General features: G+C 28.1%; 4 protein-coding genes across 4 annotated transcripts; 2 read left to right on the plus strand and 2 right to left on the minus strand.

Moving 5' to 3' along the window:
• Window positions 1-2,468: 2,468 nt before the first annotated feature.
• On the plus strand, window positions 2,469-3,511 carry LOC105359976 (transmembrane protein 177). Its single transcript, XM_011496746.1, has 2 exons — window positions 2,469-2,620; window positions 2,713-3,511. The coding sequence occupies exons 1-2, from the start codon at window positions 2,469-2,471 to the stop codon at window positions 3,503-3,505; spliced, it is 945 nt and encodes a 314-aa protein (XP_011495048.1). The 3' UTR covers window positions 3,506-3,511.
• Window positions 3,512-3,971: 460 nt separating this feature from the next.
• LOC105359642 (golgin subfamily A member 4) lies at window positions 3,972-10,192 on the minus strand. Its single transcript, XM_011496277.1, has 9 exons — window positions 9,974-10,192; window positions 9,800-9,884; window positions 9,504-9,670; window positions 9,084-9,428; window positions 5,349-8,832; window positions 4,862-5,181; window positions 4,740-4,769; window positions 4,252-4,554; window positions 3,972-4,163 (listed from the first exon to the last, which is right to left on the minus strand). Exons 1-9 carry the CDS (start codon window positions 10,058-10,060, stop codon window positions 4,140-4,142), a joined length of 4,845 nt encoding a protein of 1,614 aa, XP_011494579.1. The 5' UTR covers window positions 10,061-10,192; the 3' UTR covers window positions 3,972-4,139.
• Window positions 10,193-13,701: 3,509 nt separating this feature from the next.
• Window positions 13,702-15,468, minus strand: LOC105359977 (twisted gastrulation protein homolog 1-A-like). Its single transcript, XM_011496748.1, has 3 exons — window positions 15,234-15,468; window positions 14,773-14,979; window positions 13,702-14,047 (listed from the first exon to the last, which is right to left on the minus strand). Exons 1-3 carry the CDS (start codon window positions 15,454-15,456, stop codon window positions 13,746-13,748), a joined length of 732 nt encoding a protein of 243 aa, XP_011495050.1. The 5' UTR covers window positions 15,457-15,468; the 3' UTR covers window positions 13,702-13,745.
• A 2,156-nt stretch (window positions 15,469-17,624) lies between these two features.
• Window positions 17,625-19,378, plus strand: pll (serine/threonine-protein kinase pelle). The gene is made up of 4 exons (XM_011496279.1): window positions 17,625-17,778; window positions 17,872-18,423; window positions 18,499-18,938; window positions 19,011-19,378. Exons 1-4 carry the CDS (start codon window positions 17,670-17,672, stop codon window positions 19,347-19,349), a joined length of 1,440 nt encoding a protein of 479 aa, XP_011494581.1. The 5' UTR covers window positions 17,625-17,669; the 3' UTR covers window positions 19,350-19,378.
• The last annotated feature ends 1,414 nt before the right edge of the window (window positions 19,379-20,792 follow it).

The raw sequence follows: 20,792 nt of genomic DNA on the forward strand, positions 1-20,792 counted from the left end.
CCCCCCTCCCCCCGCCGCAAAATCGCACACCACCTACCCATCACAACCCCCTGACCCTCCCCCAAAGATTATACACTTCACGTCACGGCTCTTCATCGCGAAAGACGTTTATTCCGCGTATTAAAGTCCAAAGTGCTTTGCAAAAAGTCAAACGAAATTTCAAAAAGAACGACACGATCATGATTTATCGTCGCGCGTTCCGCATATTTGTGTAATTTATGAATCTTTGATCATTAATTGACTCACTGGTTAAATGAGTATTTGTTGCTTGTTGTTACTGCTACTTCGGCTGCGTCACCAGCTTTTTTCTATCGCATTTTTAAACGTAAATCATTCTTTCGATTCATTAATTAATTTGGATACCGAGCGACAAGCATACAATGATTTGTTTAACAAATTAAGCTCAATATTAAAACTTAATTTTGTGAAAAAGATTTTTTTTTCTAAGTAAGCGTTTAAAAAAAAAAAAAAAAAAAAAAAAAAAAAAAAAAAAGTATTCAACAATATTGAATGTTGATATTAATTTGTTTTACTTAATTCTCATACATATAATGCTTATACATCTTTTGAAATATTAGAACAAACAACAACAACCATGAATTAGTATTACAATTATAATAAGATGCTAATAAAATATCGTGTAGAGAAAATATTTATTGAAAGTGTCTTTTACACTGATGTGGTGTAAGCGATAATGCATGTCGTGAATTTCGTAGTCGATTTATAATTTTCACAGTGTTTGTCGTGTAAGTTAATATACTCTCGTCACATCAGAAGTAATTGTTATTCTTAATTATTAATAATTATCATGCAACTTTATCTATAAAGAATCATGAGCTGTTCTATAAACACTGCGATACATAAATTTCAATGAATAATCCAACTGGAACGGAACTTTGTACCATTATTCAATTAAAATACATTATAAAATAATGATTATCGAGCGACATGAAATAAAGAGCTTTTAGAATAAGAAAAAAGTTCTAAACAATTAGCGCAAACAAAAATAAACGTAAAAAAATTGTTGTCTTGCTAAAAAGTAAATCAATTGATAATTGAAATAAGCTTCCATCTGGAATAATAATCACATAAAATTTTTACGTAGTTTAACGTGATTCTACAGACGATAGATGGATCACCTCAGACATTACATTAGATCCAAATTACGAGATTTATATGCACAATTTAAAAATTACAATGACTTTTATTACGCAATAGGTATTTATTTAAGGAACAGGTATTTAAAAATCTTAAAAATAAAAGAAAATAAAATAAAATGTTTTAAATCACTTTTTTTACCTACTATATTGTGTCGTATTTGTATAAATTTGTCTTGTATAAATTTTTTCATAAAAATGCAAAGAAAAGAAAGTTGAATATAGTTTTCCGGCGCTTTTTGGGATTTCAATATTTGGGATTCGTTTTTTACCATCATAGCTCAAAGTGCCTAGCATAACCTCAAATTTGGTACTAAAGGCAAGTTACACAAGACTATATAATTAATTATATGCTATTAAAAGAAAATCTCATACAATATAATATATTACAGTAAACTTATAATATTTTATTATAATTGTATTTATTCTTAGTATACTCTTAGTATACTTTTTTCTAACATTTTATGAAAAATCAGAGAGATATTGTATTGAAAGAAAATTGATTTTGAAATTCATAAATATATATATTTTTCATAGGCATAAATTGCTGGAGTGAATAGAATTGTGAATAATCAAATTAATTAGATAAAATAGTATGTAAAATTATCGTAATATAATCATTAATATATTATTTTGTAATTAATAAAGTTAAATAGTTATACAATGAAATTATTATAAATATTATTTATGAATTAATAAGTATACTGATTGTTATATATTCAGCGAGAAGATATTCATTTTATTCGTGTTTAATAACAAGTGCATAAAACATAGAAAAGTGTAAAATTAATTGAATCTCGTGAAACGAAAAATAACCTTTAACCTTGTTGGGCACAATAATTTATTGTAAGCCTGTATTTTGAATTTCTATTATAAATTCGATGATTTGAAAGTGAAAATTGAATATTAACTATTGCAATTAAATTCTGATAACTACATTAATTATACGCGTTTGTTTTAATGAAATACGTAAGGCATCTACTTTAATTATTGTTAATATACAATTTGGTATTTACAATTTTTTACTTTTTATTTGGATTCCTTATAGTTTCATTTTTTTTTTTCTCCAATAAATTGCAATAAATGAAATTATTACAGATCTTAATAAAATATTATCTACATTGATATTTATAAAAAATTAACGATGTAACCAATATATACATATTATATATATATATATATATATATAGTCATAGTGAATTATTTTATAGTTAAAAAAATGAATTGTCTTAAGATTAAGAATAATTGTTTTTTTAATGAAAAAAAACAATAAAATAAAAATTAATATGGAATTGTAGGTATATGCCTAAAATGGCCAGGAATATTAGATCAAATTTTAATAATAAAATCCCACTCATAGCAACAGCTTCTGTAATCACTGCAACCGTTGGCTCATTATTAATTGAATTTTTACCACATTCAATATATCTTGAGAAATATAAAAAACTATTTCACCTCCAGAAGTAAGCATAAACTTAAAATTAATTATTTTTTTCATTTGATTGAATATTAAATTTTTTTATAAGAATTTGATGTAAATTAATTTTTAACTTAGATACGGGGATCCTGTATTATTGACAAAAAAGATTGAAAATTTATATAACGAAGTGTTAAATGATCTCAATATTGTAGACAAACCAAAAAACTTGTATCGTCCATTTCCTTGTATAGGATTTAATGTGTGTCAAGCAGGATTGAATACAAATAAGTTTGGATCGGTAATTGGCTTACCCGTTAATTATGCATATGAAGATAGATCTTCCGTAGATGTATTACAATTACGATTAGGTTATAAACAAGAAAAATTAAATGTATATCATCCAGCTGCGAGTAGCTTAGTAGACTCATTATTATTGTCAGATAAAGCTAAAAAGTTTGGTATCGCAAGAGAAATAATGATGAATCAACAAAATCTGCAATTGTATCGCTGCATGGAGACACCTTCCATGATCTTAGCAACAGCTTTTTGCTGCGAGTATGCAAGGATTCAGCTAGCTAGAAGTGTATCATTAACATTAAAATTTTCAGTCTATGGAATAATAACATTAGTAGGATACGGAATTTGGTTTCAAATTAGAGATGGTCTGAATACTTATTATGAAAAATTAGTAGATAAAAATTTGGCGGAGCTTAATTTAGATTATGTGGAGGGTGGAAAAGAATTTTACGAAAAACAGTTACAAAAAAATATTGCACTTCGAGCTCTGTTAGGGGATCGCGGAGTCAAAGAATATAATAAAGATGGGGATGAAATAATTACCATTCGTCGTAAACGCACACCACTAACGGAAAGAAAACAATTTTTCATTGATTTTATATTATCACAGAAACAGCAGGAAGCCGTATAATTAATTGATTTTATCACTTTGTACATAATCATAAAAAAGATGTTTAATTAATCATAAAACATTTATTTATATATATAAGATTTCTAAATAAAGCTATAATTACATTATTATTTACATTTGTTATTTATTAAATACGTCTTTCCTCCATTTTATTAAAATTGCAGTAAATTAATTATAAGCAATTAAAAGATTATTTGTAATGATTAATATTGCACAAGAAGTTGCAACATTCTAATTAAATTAAATTAAAAATACTGTGCTATCATAAATCGTTTACATTGATATCGATTACAAAAATATCAATTAAAAGATATAAATTATCTTCCAGGATAACTTAAAAAAAAAAAAAAAAAAAAAAAAAAAAAAAAAAAAAGATTATTTTATACTATTAATGTTTTAAAATCAATAAGTTATTTAGAAAAATTGCGAATACGAATTAAATAAAGACAACGGATTTGCAATAAAATGCATAAAAGAAATATTATCCGCACCAAATGTTTATAATATCCATTTAATATTTAAGGATGAAGGTAAAAATTACTGTTGCATCAATTGCGGCTCATCGATAAATATTTGAATGTTCGTTACACAGAACATCAATCATAATTTAATAAATGCAGATAAGTATATTGTGTTATGTTAAACCTAATGATCCAAGCTAAAAATGAAAAATAAATTTTAATATATCTATTAAAACATGGATTATCCTATCTCTCTCTCTCTCTCTCTCTCATTCACTCACTCACCAATGATAATTTGTCTTCTTCTTTTTTCAAAATTTTTGACGTCTGATCTTGGTCAAATTTAACCACAGCGGCAATAACTTTGGCAAGTACCATTGTTTCTTTTCCCATCATGTATTTGTATAGAATGTTCTTCAAATACTCAATTTCCGTTGAATCTTCCACCGATTCCTGCCTCATTTTTACCAATTTCCTTAGCTCGGCCAATTCTCTCTTTTGAGAAAGCAAGGTTTGTTGTAAGGTATGGAAGGAGCCAGTGTTGGATTGCACCGCAGCCATTGCCACTCTGGTTGTATTTTCTAATTCCTAAATCGATAAAGCAGACAATCTCATAAATAGATTAAATTCGTTAGCTTCGTTGTATTGTTAATTCGTCGATCAGTAATAATAGAATAATTATTATGTTAACATTGAAATTTTCAATTACAGCTATACGTATATAAGGTTAAAGTAAAATTTAGATTAAAAATAAATGAAAATAAATTGTTCACCTTGTCTAATAATTCTGTATTTTCATCGCTCTGTAAACAATATGAAAAAAATGAAAATTAAAAGATAAAAATAAAAAGGAAGCGCTTCAAATAGCCAAGTGAAAATAGAAATAACAATATACTTTTCTTTCGTTTTGCCATTCGTTGCTAAGTTCTGCGATCTCTTGCTCGTGTTTCATTTCTAATTGATTGGTTTTTTCCTTTACAATGTCCTCCCACTTTTTATCAAGACCCTGTATTTTATTATCTACATGTTCCAGTTTTGCTTGGCTCATAATAGCTAAACGTTTTTCAACTTCGTCCTGTATTTGTTTCTGTATTTGTTCATTGTCGAAGATTAACTTTTCAATTTGTTCGGACTTTTTGGTGACTTGGACTTGAAAATCTTTCAATTGCTCTTTGTATTCCTGTATTGTATTGGATTCGAAATTTTGCTGACGATCTATAAATTAAATAGATAGTTATGATTATTTTATTGTTTTATTGTTTTTTTTTTTTTTTTTTTTTTTTTTTTTTTTTTTTTTTTTCTTTTTGTTTCGTTTTGTTTTGTTTGCTTTGTAATGAAAAAAAAATTTTTATCCCCAAAAACGGACGTATAGATTTTTTTACCAAATCTCTTCTCAAGCGCCGCTTGTAGTTCTTTTTCCTTATCGTTGAGTTGAGCTTGAAATTCTTTGACAATTTGCTTCAGTCTTAAGTTCTGCTCATCCTCGTTAATTTTCAATTGGTCTCGCAATTTGCACGCTTGATTTTTCAATTCATCGTTTAAAGCCTGCATTTGCGTCTCTTTCACTTGAAATGTGACGAGCGTCTCATCCAGTTGTGATTCCAATTTTCTTTTCTCCATCGATGCATTCTCAATATTTCTACTCAAGTCCTCTGTTAATTTCTCCTCAATACTTTTCATCCTTTCCTCTAATTTTACATATTGCTCGTGCAATGCTTTCAACTCGGACTCTTTAGTCGCCAAGACATTCTCCAATTTATCACTACTTTCGCGCCAACCGTCAATCTCTTTTCTCGTTTTATCTTCAATATTTAATTTTAATAACGATAATTCGTCAATCTTCTCTAACAGTTGCAAATTTTTAAATTCTCTTTCCTTTATTTGAGCATTTTTCTCCTCCAATTCAATTTTAAAATTATGACTCTCCTCTTCCGCGTTACTGCAGACGTTAATTAATTCCTCATTTTTCAACGACATAGAGCTTTCTAATTTGGTAATTTCGTTTTTACGAGCTGCCAATTCGTGTTCTAAATTTTCACTTTTAACGCGACATTGTTTCAAATTAAGCATTTGATTTTGCAAACTTTCTAATTCTGATGTTAGCGATTCGTTTGCCCTCGTAAGCTTGCCAACCTCATCGATAAGGCTTGCACACTTCTTCTGATAATCATTGGCTTCTTCCAATAACGAAGTCAACTCAATATTCTTATTTTTCAATACATCCAATTCGTTTACTCGAGCTTTAAAATTATCCATATCATTATTACTATTCTGCAATTGTTTCTTGCAAAATTCAAGTTCACGTAGAAAAGTATTATTCTCATCTGTTATTTTGCTATTTAACGTTAACAATGCTTTATGATTATCCTTTAAGCTTTTATTTTCATTCTGTAATAAAAGGTGTGACGATTTTAGTTCATCAAATTCGTGGATTACGCTCTCTCTATCCGCCTTCAATTCCTCTAAAATATTATTATTTGCCTTTAAATTATTTAATTCGCTCATTAATTCTGAACAATGCTGTTGTAGTTCTTGAATCTCGGTTGTCTTACTATTTATTGCACGATTACGTTCGCTTTCGACAGTTTTAAATTTCAGTTTTTCCTGTTCCAATTCTGTTTCTACGATACTATTATTATCCTTTAATTGTTGTAAAGAATCTCTGGACTTTTCTAATTCAATACTTAATTTTTTACGAACTTCCTTTGATATACTCAATTCCTTACTTAAATTTAATAACTTTTGATTATTAGCCTCGATCGTTATTTTATAATTTTCGCACTCGCTATCTGTTTGACGTAGCCGTTGCTTTTCTTCTTCGCTTTTCGTTTGCAAAGCTTTTAATTGATTGCTTTTATCTTCGAGTTCCAATTTTATAATTTGAATCTCTTTTATGAGCTTATTATGATCTTCTTTTTCGAATTTTAATGTATGTACAATACCCTGTAACTCCTGATATCTCGTAGATAAATCGGTAAGTTGTGTACTTAAGCCTTCGTTTTCTGACACCTTAAGATTAAATTCTCGATACATTTTCTCGCGTTGCTGCTTTTCTAAAGAAATATTTTCCAGGATTTTTTCTTTCTCGAGTATAGCCCTTTCATAAAGCTGCTCACGCTCGTTAAATGACTCATTGATTTCGTGTAATTTACTGCACAAACATTCATTTTCTAATTTTAACGTAATATTTGTTGCCTTTAACTCGTTAAAACTATTCATCTTAATCTTCATTTCTTCAACTTCATTAAATTTACTCGTTAATTCATTTTCTAATGATGCCTTGTCACTTAATATCTGTTTCAATTGTACGGTATTGTCATTGGAATTGCTTTTAAGCTCATTTATTCTCTCGTTCTTTTCTGACAATTCGTTAATTTGCAATTTCAGACTCGCCTCTTTTTCATTTAAAAATGATAAGATTTTACCCGTCTCCCGTACAGTTTCAAATATCGCATCTTTCCCATTAAAAATACTATTAATTATATTATTTTTAAGCGATTCGTAATCATCTTTCAATCTCTTGCAATCATTTTTACAAATTCCTATATATTTGATTAAATTATCTTTATGATTAACCAGATTATTGATCTCTTCTTCATGATCATTTATAGTTATAGTGCTTGATTTAAGCTTATTGGCGAACTCTAATATCTCTCTATTTTTATTTTCAAATTCATCTTGAAGTTTGTGCATTATTTCTGCATCGTCGTGCGCTTTACCCTTTAAAATGCCAATCTCTTCATCTTTCGTTTGTAGTTTACATTTAAAGCCTTCCAATTCTTCTGTTAACTTTTGAATTGTCAAATTTGCCTCGTCGCACTCTTTAATTTTATCTTCTAAATCATCCTTCAATGCATTAAACTCTTTATCGTAATTAGTTTTTAATATACTATCACGATTATTTGCGTCGCATTGAACATTTTCCAAACTACTCGTCACTTTATTCAATTCTTGTTTCAAATGTATAATTTCAGATTTATGACTATCCAACAATCTTTTATATTCTTCTTTCTCTCTATCTAACTCTATTAAAAGACTCTCTTTCTCTTCTAAAATTTGTGTCAATTTTTTAATTGCTTTTGTGTCATCCTCAGTTGCTTTAGGCTGTTTTTCAAATTCTTGCAATTTAATTAAAAGCTGCTTATTTTTATTTACTTCTTCGAGATGTTTCAAGCTCATCTTCTCCTCTAAATGAATTAATTTTTCTTGCATCTCCGATTGCATTTGTTTTAACGCCTCCGATTTGCCTCTCAAATGTTCTTGACTTGCCTCGGCATTTTGATTTGCCACTAATTTTACCTTTTCCAATTCCTGTTTTTGTTGCTCTACTGTCTCTTTTAAAGATTTTTCAAGATCATAAGTTTGTTTCAACTCTAATTGCAGTTGCTTTATCTGCTCTTCTTTCCCCTCAAGTTCCCGATGAATCGACAATTTATTTTCTGCCAAAGAAATAACCGACTCCTCTTCCCGTCTCTTTAACACTTCAATTTCATCTCTTAAATTGGCAAATTCTTCCCTTGATTTTCGTAATTCTTTTTCCATATCATCGAGCTTATCCTGATTTGATTTTTGTAAAATATCATAATCTCTCTCTAAAGTATTCTTTTCATTCGCCACCTCCAAGATTTTATCCTTATTTCGTTTGAGCATATCCTTGTATTTTTCTAGGAATGTTTCCATTTTTTGTATTTTCTCCTTTAATTGTGCATTTTCTGTAAATAATTTTGACTCTTCGCTTAATTTCTCGGAGTCTGTATTACTAGATAAATCAACGAGAATGTCAACTTTGTCATTGTCCTGGTTGTTTGACGACTGTATATTTTCTATGCTTTCATTGTTTGGGCCTTTTTCTTGTAACAATTTAATCTATCATAAATTGAATACTTTAAAAGCATATTAAATCTTATAAATGCAGACGAAAGTTTTTAAAAGTTAAACAAATCGCAATTAAAATATGTAGCAAAGAAAAAGAAAAAAAGAAAAAGAAGACAAAAAAAAAAAAAAACATAAAATCTTTTAATATTCATATAAATTAAATAGTAATTTTTAATAATTACTTGTAATTACTTGTAGATGACAGAGTCTTGAATCTGATTTACATAAAATCTTTAGCTTACCTTAATTTTTAAGGAATTTATAACATGATCTTTTTCTTCGATATCATTTCTTAAAGCATCTTCTAAATGAGCTTTCGCCTGTTGCTCTAACTGACATTGTTCTTTCAGATCGCTTATTCGTCTTAAAGCTTTATCTTGTGTTTCAACCAAGAGGCTTTCTAGTTTTGTTTTTGAATGTTCAATATCGCGATAATGGCTAAGAAGGTCGGTAAATCTTCCTCTATATTTATCATACTTAGCTCTTGCTTTACGATATGCAGAATATAATTGTTCCTTGGAAATGTGATCCAATTGCGGACTTATATTATCATCCATCTCACTCGCCGATTGATCCATATCGGATTGCTAATCATTAGTAAATACATTGTGAATAATAATTTGTTGAGAAGAAAAAATAGAACGATAAAGCCAAATTTCCACCTGTAAATTGTACAAGTTTCCAGAACTTTCATAAATGGGAAAAAGAAAGGATGCGTCGCTGACATTACTGCTAACCGACGATCTTCTCGATGTACTAGAATTTATCGATGGAGGTGTTAAATCAATCGTTTGAAATCCATGCTTCGTTGGACTATTTTTTGGTGTCTCTGTTAATTAATTAATTAAATTAATATTTTTTTTTAACTTTACATCTGATCGATATTAAGTTAACATAAATAAAATCAATGAAAATCATTATCAATGCAAAAGTATTAAATATGTAATATCGTATTAACCATCCGTTTCTTCGGTTAAGCTGAAATTATCTTTAAACGGCAGATCTTGAATCGAGTTGTTTGACAATGATGGCGATACCACTGCCTATAATTGATATAAATTTTTCTTATAGTATGATAAGTGAATAAATTTAGGCCAGTAAATTAATGACATTAAATAAGAATATGAAAAACCTGTGCTAATTGTTGCATGCTTGCCTGTAGCCGAGCAGGAGACTGTTTCATCTCCTCGGCAAGCTTATCCTTAAATTTCTTAAACATTTTTCATATATTAACGATAAGCACCGATCTACTAATCTTTTTAGAGTTAAGAAATTTGCTTTCAATTCACAGATATATTTGCGATACTATTAAAAATGACATTTTCGTTTTATGTAAATAATATTATAAATACAAATACTTAAATTATATAATAAATCTACATAAATGTTTGTTGCAGATAGAAATTATGACAAATTCAAAAATCATCGTTAATATTTTATATCCTCGGATTTTTATATTGAAGTGTTATGAGTTTACTCGGACAACCATCAAGTCAAATACTGCGGAAGAGGTTAAAATCAACGTCATTATATGTCAATCATAGTTTCCATGAGTGTTTTACTTTCTTTAATCCTTAATTTCTCAATTATATGTAAATTGTGCTTTAAGATAATATTTTTTAATGGTTTTTTTTTTTTTTTTTTTTTTTTTTTTTTAAATTTTAATGTCACAATTAATGCATTATTTTAATGCTGACCTTGCTTCTCATAAAAATATGTTTACGTAGCTAAAATTTCTAATACCATATCGACATTTTCATTCTATCTTCATCAAGGTCTCTTTAATATTCATTACTTAAATAATTGTTTAAACATATATCTCTTAGATATAATATTTGTGTCTTTTTAATTCTTATTACTATTGCAAAATTTTATTCTAATTATTATTAGCTATTGGCGACTTTTTGTTTAGTGACTTTTAACTAAAAAAGTTCGCACTATAATTAGAATGGATGTGTTTTATTAGAAATTATCTAGTAATTGAAAATTAAAATTGTAATTCTTTTATAAATTCTCGTTTATACATTCTTAAGCATTTTATAAGCAATGGCTTCTATATTAAAAAAAAAAAAAAAAAAAAAAAAAAAAAAAAAACTAAATGAAAAACTATTATATAATGTATTTTTGCAAATTTTATATATCTCTTATAATTAATATTTTACTAAAACATTTAACTATGTGTCTATGTGTTATGTTGCTATTATAAATTTTCTGAGAAATTTATAATTCTGTATCTCCAAGTAATTTAGGTATCATTTATTTCCGTAATACTAATGTTCATTAATATTTTTAAATATATATCATACATATATCATACACAATGTTCTGTGTAGAATATATAAATAATAACATGTCATTAGATTTGTTTTTTCTTCAATAATTTAATCTTCAGAATCTATTTTTCATTAGAATACCTTTTATATTTAATAATATTTTAAACCGCAAATATTCTTATATTATTTTTGCATATATAGTATACGTGAGCAATGGTAGGCTACAATTTTTTTAAAATGTGACACAAAACGTTAATATTTTGGAATACATAATTGAATGTTAATAATTTTCATTACAACGTTTTAAAATTTTTAAATATTTCTCGTTTATATGTTGTTGTTGTTGTTGTTTTTTTTTTTTTGTTTTTTTTTTTTTTTTTTTTGTTTTATACTTAGTCCCGAATATTATTCTTGAAGTTCATCTTTCATAAAACATACAATTTACACTTCGTTAAAACATTTCACTACTACAGTTTTATTTGAATTTACATAACTTTGTTTATTTTTGTTTTTCCGAATATTGTTTCAAACGTTTCAAAAAAAAAACGTTTGAAAAAATCTTCAAAACTTTCTTTGATGTCCAAAGATCCCGATCAGTGAAATACATATGCATGTATATTTATAACAATAGTACTTAAAGTTAAAATTATCATTTACAATTACAAATATGCACTCATAATCAAAGTAATACTAATATATCTGTTTTAAAATAATTAATTTACTTATTACTGCCTTAATATTGTTTCTTTCTAGTGCTTCTTTCATAAGTTTTTTCATCGTGGCACATAATAGTATTCAATGGCGTCAAACATATAATTTCTGTTATTGCCTTACAATGTGCAGTTGTTAACATATCATTAGCCGATATTGTTTATATTGATATTGATGCGTAATGTACTTGAGATTCATCTTTTAAATTGATTTACAGAATTGATACAAAAGATAGATGCAATAATCCAATGTTCCTAATGTTGCGCTTGTCTAACAGTCTATGGAACGAAAGCTTATGTAACTGAAAATTTTTATTAAAATTGCCTGAAAAATACAATCTTATTTAAAAGATTCAAAGGGAAGAAAAATTTTAGTTAAACCATTTTTTATTTCTTTCAATCACGATTGTCGTAAAGTATTGTTTCTCTTTTTTTCTTCTTTTTTTTCTTTTTCTTTTTTTATTAGCAATTTAATAAAAATTGTCTAAGAAGGGTGAAGGCGAACATTTTCTCAAGCCGCAAAACAGAAATTCTTGAACATATTAACATTGACTAATATAAACTATCATTCTCTATATAATTCTGAATTATTTTTATCCAAGGGACTATTCAATTGTATTTTATTGAATGCATACTTAAGTAATGATAATATTGATATTGTATGGATTTTGTAATTTATTATAAATGAATTATATTTGTTTAATTATTACGAATAGACGAGCATAATCCCAATAACGTATTACATATTATGCAATAAATAAAACTTAATAATTTTAAACAAAGACAAAATTATTAGAAATATTTATTGTAATACATATCTAACAGACGTAAATCTTAAATATGTAATAATTATTGGTGTATTGTAAACACGTATTGTTGAATTTCTCATTTGTTTACATAGTCTATAATACCCATCATGTGCTAACTAAATTGATAACATTTAACGTTGGATTCATGTTCTTTGAATAAAATATTATCTTCTTTAACTTGATGCAACAAGTTAAAATAAGCTTTTTAACATTTAATTTCAATTGTTTCTAATGTAATCGTGAACCGATGACTGATGACACGTGATTCGTGTGACTGTTTCTAATAATCGTGAATTCTCTTATAAACATTTATTTTACAAAATTCTTATTAATCCATTTAAATCAATACCATATGTTATATTTTATATTCATTCAAATATTTTCATTAAGTTAAAAGCTTAGCCAATTAACAGATTACATCGCATAAAAAATTATAGCATTGTTTTTATAATCGTTTTAACTATCATTGGTTTTAAACAATTTAACGACATTGGATTGCGAATTAATGTTTTCTTATAGATATTCATTACTTACAATCGAAATATTCATTTGCGCTTAATTAATTTACCGCTTCTATCGATGGTGTTCTTTTCGATTAAAATCTTAAAAAATTACAACCATAGCTGCTCGACGAAATAGTTAAATTAATTATTGTTTATTAAATATTAAATTAACTATTAAAAAATAATTATACCTATAATAATTAATGGTTTTATTGAAATTTCTTTCCAAAAAAAAAATTGTACCATATTAATTGAATGCTAATTCAACAAGCAGATAAGTCAATAAATTTAATTAGAAGTTAAAAAAAAAAATATATATATATATATATATATATATATATATATATATATATATATGCAAATGAAGTTAAAAGCCAAAATGAAAATTCTTGATTGACAATTAAATTATAATGAAAATAGAAAAAAAAAGCCTTTTCCGTGGTATAAGAGAAATTTCAATATCGTCAATTTATATAATTTCACAAAATTACACTTTTAATACCACATTTAGTGAATATTATAAATCGTTATTATAATTTAAAAATTATTAATCTATGCATTTAGCATTTACGATGTATGCATTATTTAAATAAATTTGAAATAACTTATTTAATCATCAGTAACTTCATAATCTTCATCTTGTCCGTAATCGTCGTATTCATCCTCGACGATTTTCTTCATTTTTACAGGACAATTGAGGCATCTCGACTCGTTTACACCATAATTAATGCACGTATCGCCAATACATTCGCAACAACCGTCGTGAAACCATCTGTAACTCGTCGCACCCATACTTTGACAATATTTTTTACATTTGTCCCATGAGTTGCATTCTACTATAAAAGCTACGGTGCAATTAACTGTCGTTACATCAAATCTAGTAGAATAATTGTATCGGCCGTCGATGGATTCTAAAATTTCAAGAATAAAGTGGAAGCAATATTTTAATTTCATAATACAATATGATTAGAGAATTGCTTAATATTTAATTGAAAGAAAGAATTTTAAAATGCCATTAAATGAGTTTTAAGGGGACGATATTTAATAATACAATCTATTATCTTAATATGTGCTTAGGTTAAGAAAAATAATGTTTAATTATAATTGGGGCACATCAATTATATTTCAGCTAACATATTCTCATATCAAAGAATATCAAACTGTTGCCTTCTCATTTTCTCATACCATCGACTCTTCGTATCACACAACGCAAACTAATTTTTCCCGGATTAATAATATGTGTCTACCATTTATCTTCTCACTCTCGCTACAATGGACGCATAACAGTGGACGGGAGAGAGGGAGAGAGAGAGAGAGAGAGAAAATCCTTTGAAAAGCCTAATTAATCACTATTCCCAAAATATATCTACATATGTGCGAATAGTTAATGCAAATTCAGAATTATAAAGAGTCTCTAAATTACACGCAACATCGACTTTCATGCGATATTTTATTAATAATTACTTATAAAACCTAACGCCATCAATACTTTTCAATGAAAAATGTAATAAACCTATAATAACAATATAATAAACGCTGTTTAAACAAAATAATCATAAGATGATTATAATAATTATAACAACCGAATAGGATATTTCAAACAAAAGCTCGCGATAGTCTTCCAGATAATACTTACGCATGGTATATTTAAAATTTTTATCTTGATAATGATTAAATATTTTAATGGGAAGATCTACTGGATACGTGAAGCTCGACCATCTTTTATGCACGTCTGGCTCGTCGGTAAGAGCTTGAAAAAGTTCTGGAAATGCTTCGTCAAAATCTTCAACGTGTGACTTTTTACTCAACGGATTACTCGTTATATTTGGTTTCGGGCAAAGATCTGCAATTTAATCGTACGTACGCATCTTTATAATTTATAAGCAAACTATAAGCATTTATTACTCTCTTATGCCATATCCATTATTTTTAACTCATTAAATTTACGACTAATTATCGAGGCAATTAAAATAATTATTTCTGCTTAATGATGCTGCCGACATATCTCTATCGAATCTTCGTTTACAGATTTAAGTTTACAATTCAAAACATATTTAATAAACAAATTATAGTAACGGGCTGAATAATAATACGCACCGAAGCAAGAGCAACACTCGTCGTAGAGAAAACTGAGACAGAGAAAACAATCCTTACAGCAACTGCACGTGTTTAATTCGCATTTACAACTTTTCAGGAGCATGCATTTACTGACAATACTTGCGCAAATTGCTTCGTTACAAGCCTCACTCGGGCTTACTAAATATATAGTAAAGATCACCCCCGCAAACATCATTATTCTTACTTGCAGCATTAGTAGCATTAGTTTCTTTTGTTTTGCATAAACTTACGTTAGGCATATGAGCTAAATGATGCTGTGCTGAAATAAAACGAGCAGTGATAATTTAATAAATAGGAACTTAATGTAATTATTAGATAATTCATTAGTCAGGGAAATTATTCTCTATATAAATCATTTATTATTTACGTGACTTGACGTTCCCTATTGCACGATTATTATTAACATCGAATTTATAACACTATAGTTTGCTTAGATATTGTAATTTTATAATTTATTTAAGCAGATTTGCATTAAATATATAGAAATCTTTGCTACACAAGGCAAGGCAATTTTTCAAAAAGAAATAGTGTAAAAGTGATAAATAAAATTTCACGCTTTTTTTTTTTTTTTTTTTTTTTTTTTTTTTTTTTTTTTTTTTTTTTTTTGAAAGGAAAATTTTAATATTTGCGAACGAAATATTATAGATGTAGAAGAATCTTAATAATGCAACATTATAGCGTTTCGTTAATAATTTAACCATAATACGTGCACTTAACAGACTTCAATATACCTTACGTATAATTAATAAAATATTAGTATTGTTAGAAAATTTGTAGTATTGTTAGAAAGATACGTACCAATTTACACATCGATTATGAGAAATAATTATTTTCAAATTGACGAAGAAATACGTACGATTGATTAATACATATATTCGATCGCGATCGATCGCATAAATGTTTTCCTTGAATTTAATACCAAAGGTGGTAGTGAATTAATAGTAAATACACTACCTTTAACGTAAATACAACTACTAAAAGATTCGTTGTATGCTAATATCCACAATATGTAATTATATTATGTTGGTATACAATTATCTCTCTCTCTCTCTCCCCAGTTTAATAATAAATATTAATTTTGATTTTAAAAAAAAAAAAAAAAAAAAAAAAAACTTCCTAGTCATATGTACATTGACAAGTAAATCTTACATTCCACATGCTTTCACATTTATATTCGTCGCTGAATACAGTCGAGACTATTAAGTCATACAATTTTTATTTATGATTATTCGATAAATAACATGGGCAAAGAGCTTATTGGCATTTAGTAGAATAGCATTTAGTAAAATCCAAAAACGTATGTACATTTGCATGCATAATATTTACTATGTGAAAATATAATACGCGACAATGTGAAATGTGCTGTGCCATTATATCGAGATGTACGATTAAGATCCGAAAAGTTTATGAACAAATGGCTGTTAGAATTCAAAGAAGAATCGATGAATTGTGCGTTACAAATGCTCGTTTGCTTATTGGCAGAGCTAGTTAGTAGTCCAAGCTGTGCCGCTCTCATCGTCTTGCTCTGGCAAATAAAGTGAAAAATATTCGTCGTGAAAAAATATCGTCGTTTCATTCAATTGTTAAATGCGACTAAAATCTCGAGTTTAGGCAGTTGAGGCAGTAGTTTTCACCTTTAGTAAGCGTTGCGACATTACATTACCTACGACCTAAATTCCGCATCACCATTATCCATTTGAACGATTAATAAAGGCGATGAGTGCCCACTACCATTGATCTCGCGCGATTAATTGACATAAAAATGCGGGAGAAGGTAACAAGTTCGTATCATCGCGCTACTCCGCCTCGACCTGTTGCATCGGCCAATCAGCTCGCGGTATTTCAGCAACAATAAAGAAAATTGAGCATTGCCAGGCCCTTGACAACTCCATTCGTTTGACAGATTTGACAGTGGGAAGTTTATATAGTTCAGCTGAATTGTGATAAAGTGACTAAGGAGGACTAAGGAGTTCAAGCTTTCTCAGCTCCTCTCGACTCCACTAGCTTCGGTGCTGTCGGGGTCAAAAAAGGGATCACGCGCTGGAGCGAATTTAATTTTCCCATATGGAAAATAATATTGAAGACGCGAGAAGCGTATGGAGAGGTCGAATAAGGCGATAAGCTCATGCCGAGTGCATTGATGCGGTTAAAAATTCAAGGTAAATTGAATGAAATAAAGGCAAAAAGGTTATAAAGTCGAAGTGAGAGGTTATGACGAAAGTCAGATTTATTAAAATGTTGAAATGTTGATGTTTTAACGGCAGGTGTTGCTTATACAAACTACACATTATTAATATTATATTTCATATTTTAATTAGATGTAGAGAAACATTTTCTTTAGATAATAATGTACTTTAACGTTATAATTTACAGGGACTAACCTACGCAAAATAGATAAATACTATTTGTAATTAAATGGAACCGGCTCTTGATATTTATCAGTATATTTACGATCTGCCGCTCATCGAAAGAAGACAGCTGTGTAAAGCTTTAAATGAAGACAATAAGTGGGAAAAACTTGCTGGTATGTATTACCGTTTAAATGTGCCAATTGAAATGTTGCTCGAGCTCGTATATTATTGTGCATTATTTATTTTTCTATTCTATTTTTATATAGCTGAAATGTCTTACGATTCCTATGAAATAGGAAAGTTAAGAAATAAAGAAGATCCAACTGACCAACTTTTTACAATGTGGGGAGAATATAATCATTCGCTATCGGAATTATTTGTTATACTATCTCGAATAAGGTATTATCAATTAATGACCATATTAAAACCATTTGTCCATAGTAGATATCATGTACTTTTAAACAATGTTAAAGACAATTACAATAAAATAGTTCAAAATGAGAAACAAACGAAAGACACTAAAGACTTGAAAATTGGAGTACAAAATTTTAATCATAATCAGAAGCCCGATGAAAATACAATTAAAGTGATTGTAAATCAAAACACAAAGGAGGATTCGATAAAAATATTAAATCAACCAATTCAGCAACAGCAACAGAACGAAACACCAAGTAATTCGGATAATTTGTTAATCTCTATACCAACGATATTTAAGACATTATTACCAAGAATTTCATACGACGAATTGACCGCAGCAACGGATAATTGGAATAAAGAAAATATATTGGGAAAAGGAGGATTTGGAACTGTTTATAAAGGCACTTATACAATTTCATAAAGTATAATTATTAATTAATTTTTCTATTTATACAAAAGTATTTTAACTATCGCAGGAATATGGAAAAATACCGAGGTGGCTATTAAAAAACTTGAACCAAGAGGTTCTGATTACGATGAAAGCTATACGTTACAAATAGCCCAATCATTTCGTGAAATCAGAATTTTAAATTCTCTACCGCACGAGAACATTCTTCCCCTCTATGCATATAGCGCAGGTAGTAAGGCACCTTGCCTTATATACCAGTGTATGAAGAATGGATCGTTAGAAGATCGACTGCATCTGAAACACGGATATCCAGCACTAAATTGGCTTCAACGCCAAGTGATTGCAAAGGGTACAGCACGAGGATTGCAATATTTACACACAATTCATGAAAAGCCCTTAATTCACGGTGATATTAAAAGTGCAAATATTTTATTGGATAGGAATTTTGAGCCCAAAATTGGCGATTTTGGATTAGCAAAAGAGGGTTCTTCCAACGACTTTTTAAAAGTAAGAACTCAACATCATCATACTTGTAATACTGTTAGTCAATTAGTAAATAATTTGTGTTGTCGATTTCAGGTGAGCAAAATTCAAGGAACTAGACCATATTTACCGGAGGAATATATTTTTGGCAGATGTTTATCAACAAAAATTGATACGTATAGCTACGGTATAGTTCTATTTGAATTAGCAACTGGTTTATCCGCTTACGATAAATCAAGACCTACAAATAAGCGTTTAAAAGAATATATAGATAATTTTGACGATAGTGATTTACATTTATTAAAAGATAAACGAGCAGGAGAAAAATATGAAGAAGCTTACAAGTATTTAATGTCTCTTGGAAAGTGGTGCTCGAATAAATTAGCGGCACATAGGCCAGAAATGTCAGTTGTTTATGAAAAATTTGAAAATTAATTCCAAATGGTAAATTATTAATAAAAATGGTGCTATTTTAAATGTTTTCTATAAATATATTTTATTAATATAAGCATACGTTGGCTGTTATATGCATAACTTTAAGGTTCTTGATGAATTTTTAATACTTAGAAATGCTCGATTATTTCTATTTGCTTTTAAATTTTAAAGGCATACTTTTTTCTGCTATTAAGTCTTGTTCGTTTTCCAGTTCATAATTAATTTTTTGTAATCAAAGTTTATACTTACACAATGTTACATACATTTTTTTTAGATGACAATTCAACAATATTTATAAACAATAGACAATGTATATAAGAGGAGTTTAATTGGTTAAAAATAAATTATTTGCAATAATAATAATTGTTTAAGTTAATGAACATGAAGAATCTGTCGTATCGCTTTTCCTTCTTATCCTACATTAAGTTTTTATGTGTTATATATATATATATATATATATATATATATATATACACATTGTATTTAAAAAATGACGAATAGAATTTTTATCAAGAAACTGCACCCCTAAATTAACGATGAAATTAATAATTCATTGATTTGTTTATTAAAATAACTCAATCTATAGGTTAATAAAACGTCTTTTTTTTTTATTAAGATGCGTAGGTATATGAAGTGATTGGAATATACCGTTTTCCTTTTTCTTCAGCATACAACAAAGGCATATATTTATTTATCATTATAACAAAAATTACATTACGAATGAAAAAATTAAATTTTCAATAATATGTATAATAATAATGATAACTACGGCTACCGCAAGTTATGTATATAATCGTCACATAGTCACATTATCTAATTCCTACAATAGAAATTTATAATTCATTGGATATTATATTAGATAAATGTGTCGAAAGATTTTGTTGTAAATTACACTTGGGCTACCAAAGGTTCAAGCTCTTTTTAACTTTTTAACTCATAGTTCAATTGTTGGTGGCACTAGCGCAATCCCCACTTTTGAAAAATGGCGTCGATTGCGGTTGATCGAATTTTATTACGAAGTGTTTGTTTATTAAAAAATATAAATCGTTTATCTCTATGCAGATCAGCGGTAATCGGACAGTTCGATCATAGATTGATCCATGCAATTACACGAACACCAGTGTTTAGTCAGGTAATGTTGCCTGTACTTGGAGAAGTTCTGTTTCATGCATTTATCATAGTTATACTGACAATTCTTATGTAACTTAAACATTTAAATGAGCCGTATCCTTGGCTTTTCAATTGATAAACGACAAAGTTTTTTAATTTACACGTTAAATACTTCATATCGTCGTATAATATTACTCGCATGCTGAATTTTGTAAATGAGTTTCTAGATTATCATTTGTCTAAAGCTCGCACGTGTTTATTTAAGTTAAATAAATTTAAAAGACTAAATAATTGACAATGACTTCTACCGTTAAATCTGTATTACTTTTTTTT

The sequence above is a fragment of the Ceratosolen solmsi genome, unplaced genomic scaffold, assembly GCF_000503995.2.
Source record: "Ceratosolen solmsi marchali unplaced genomic scaffold, CerSol_1.0 scaffold29, whole genome shotgun sequence".
Lineage (NCBI taxonomy): Eukaryota > Metazoa > Arthropoda > Insecta > Hymenoptera > Agaonidae > Ceratosolen > Ceratosolen solmsi.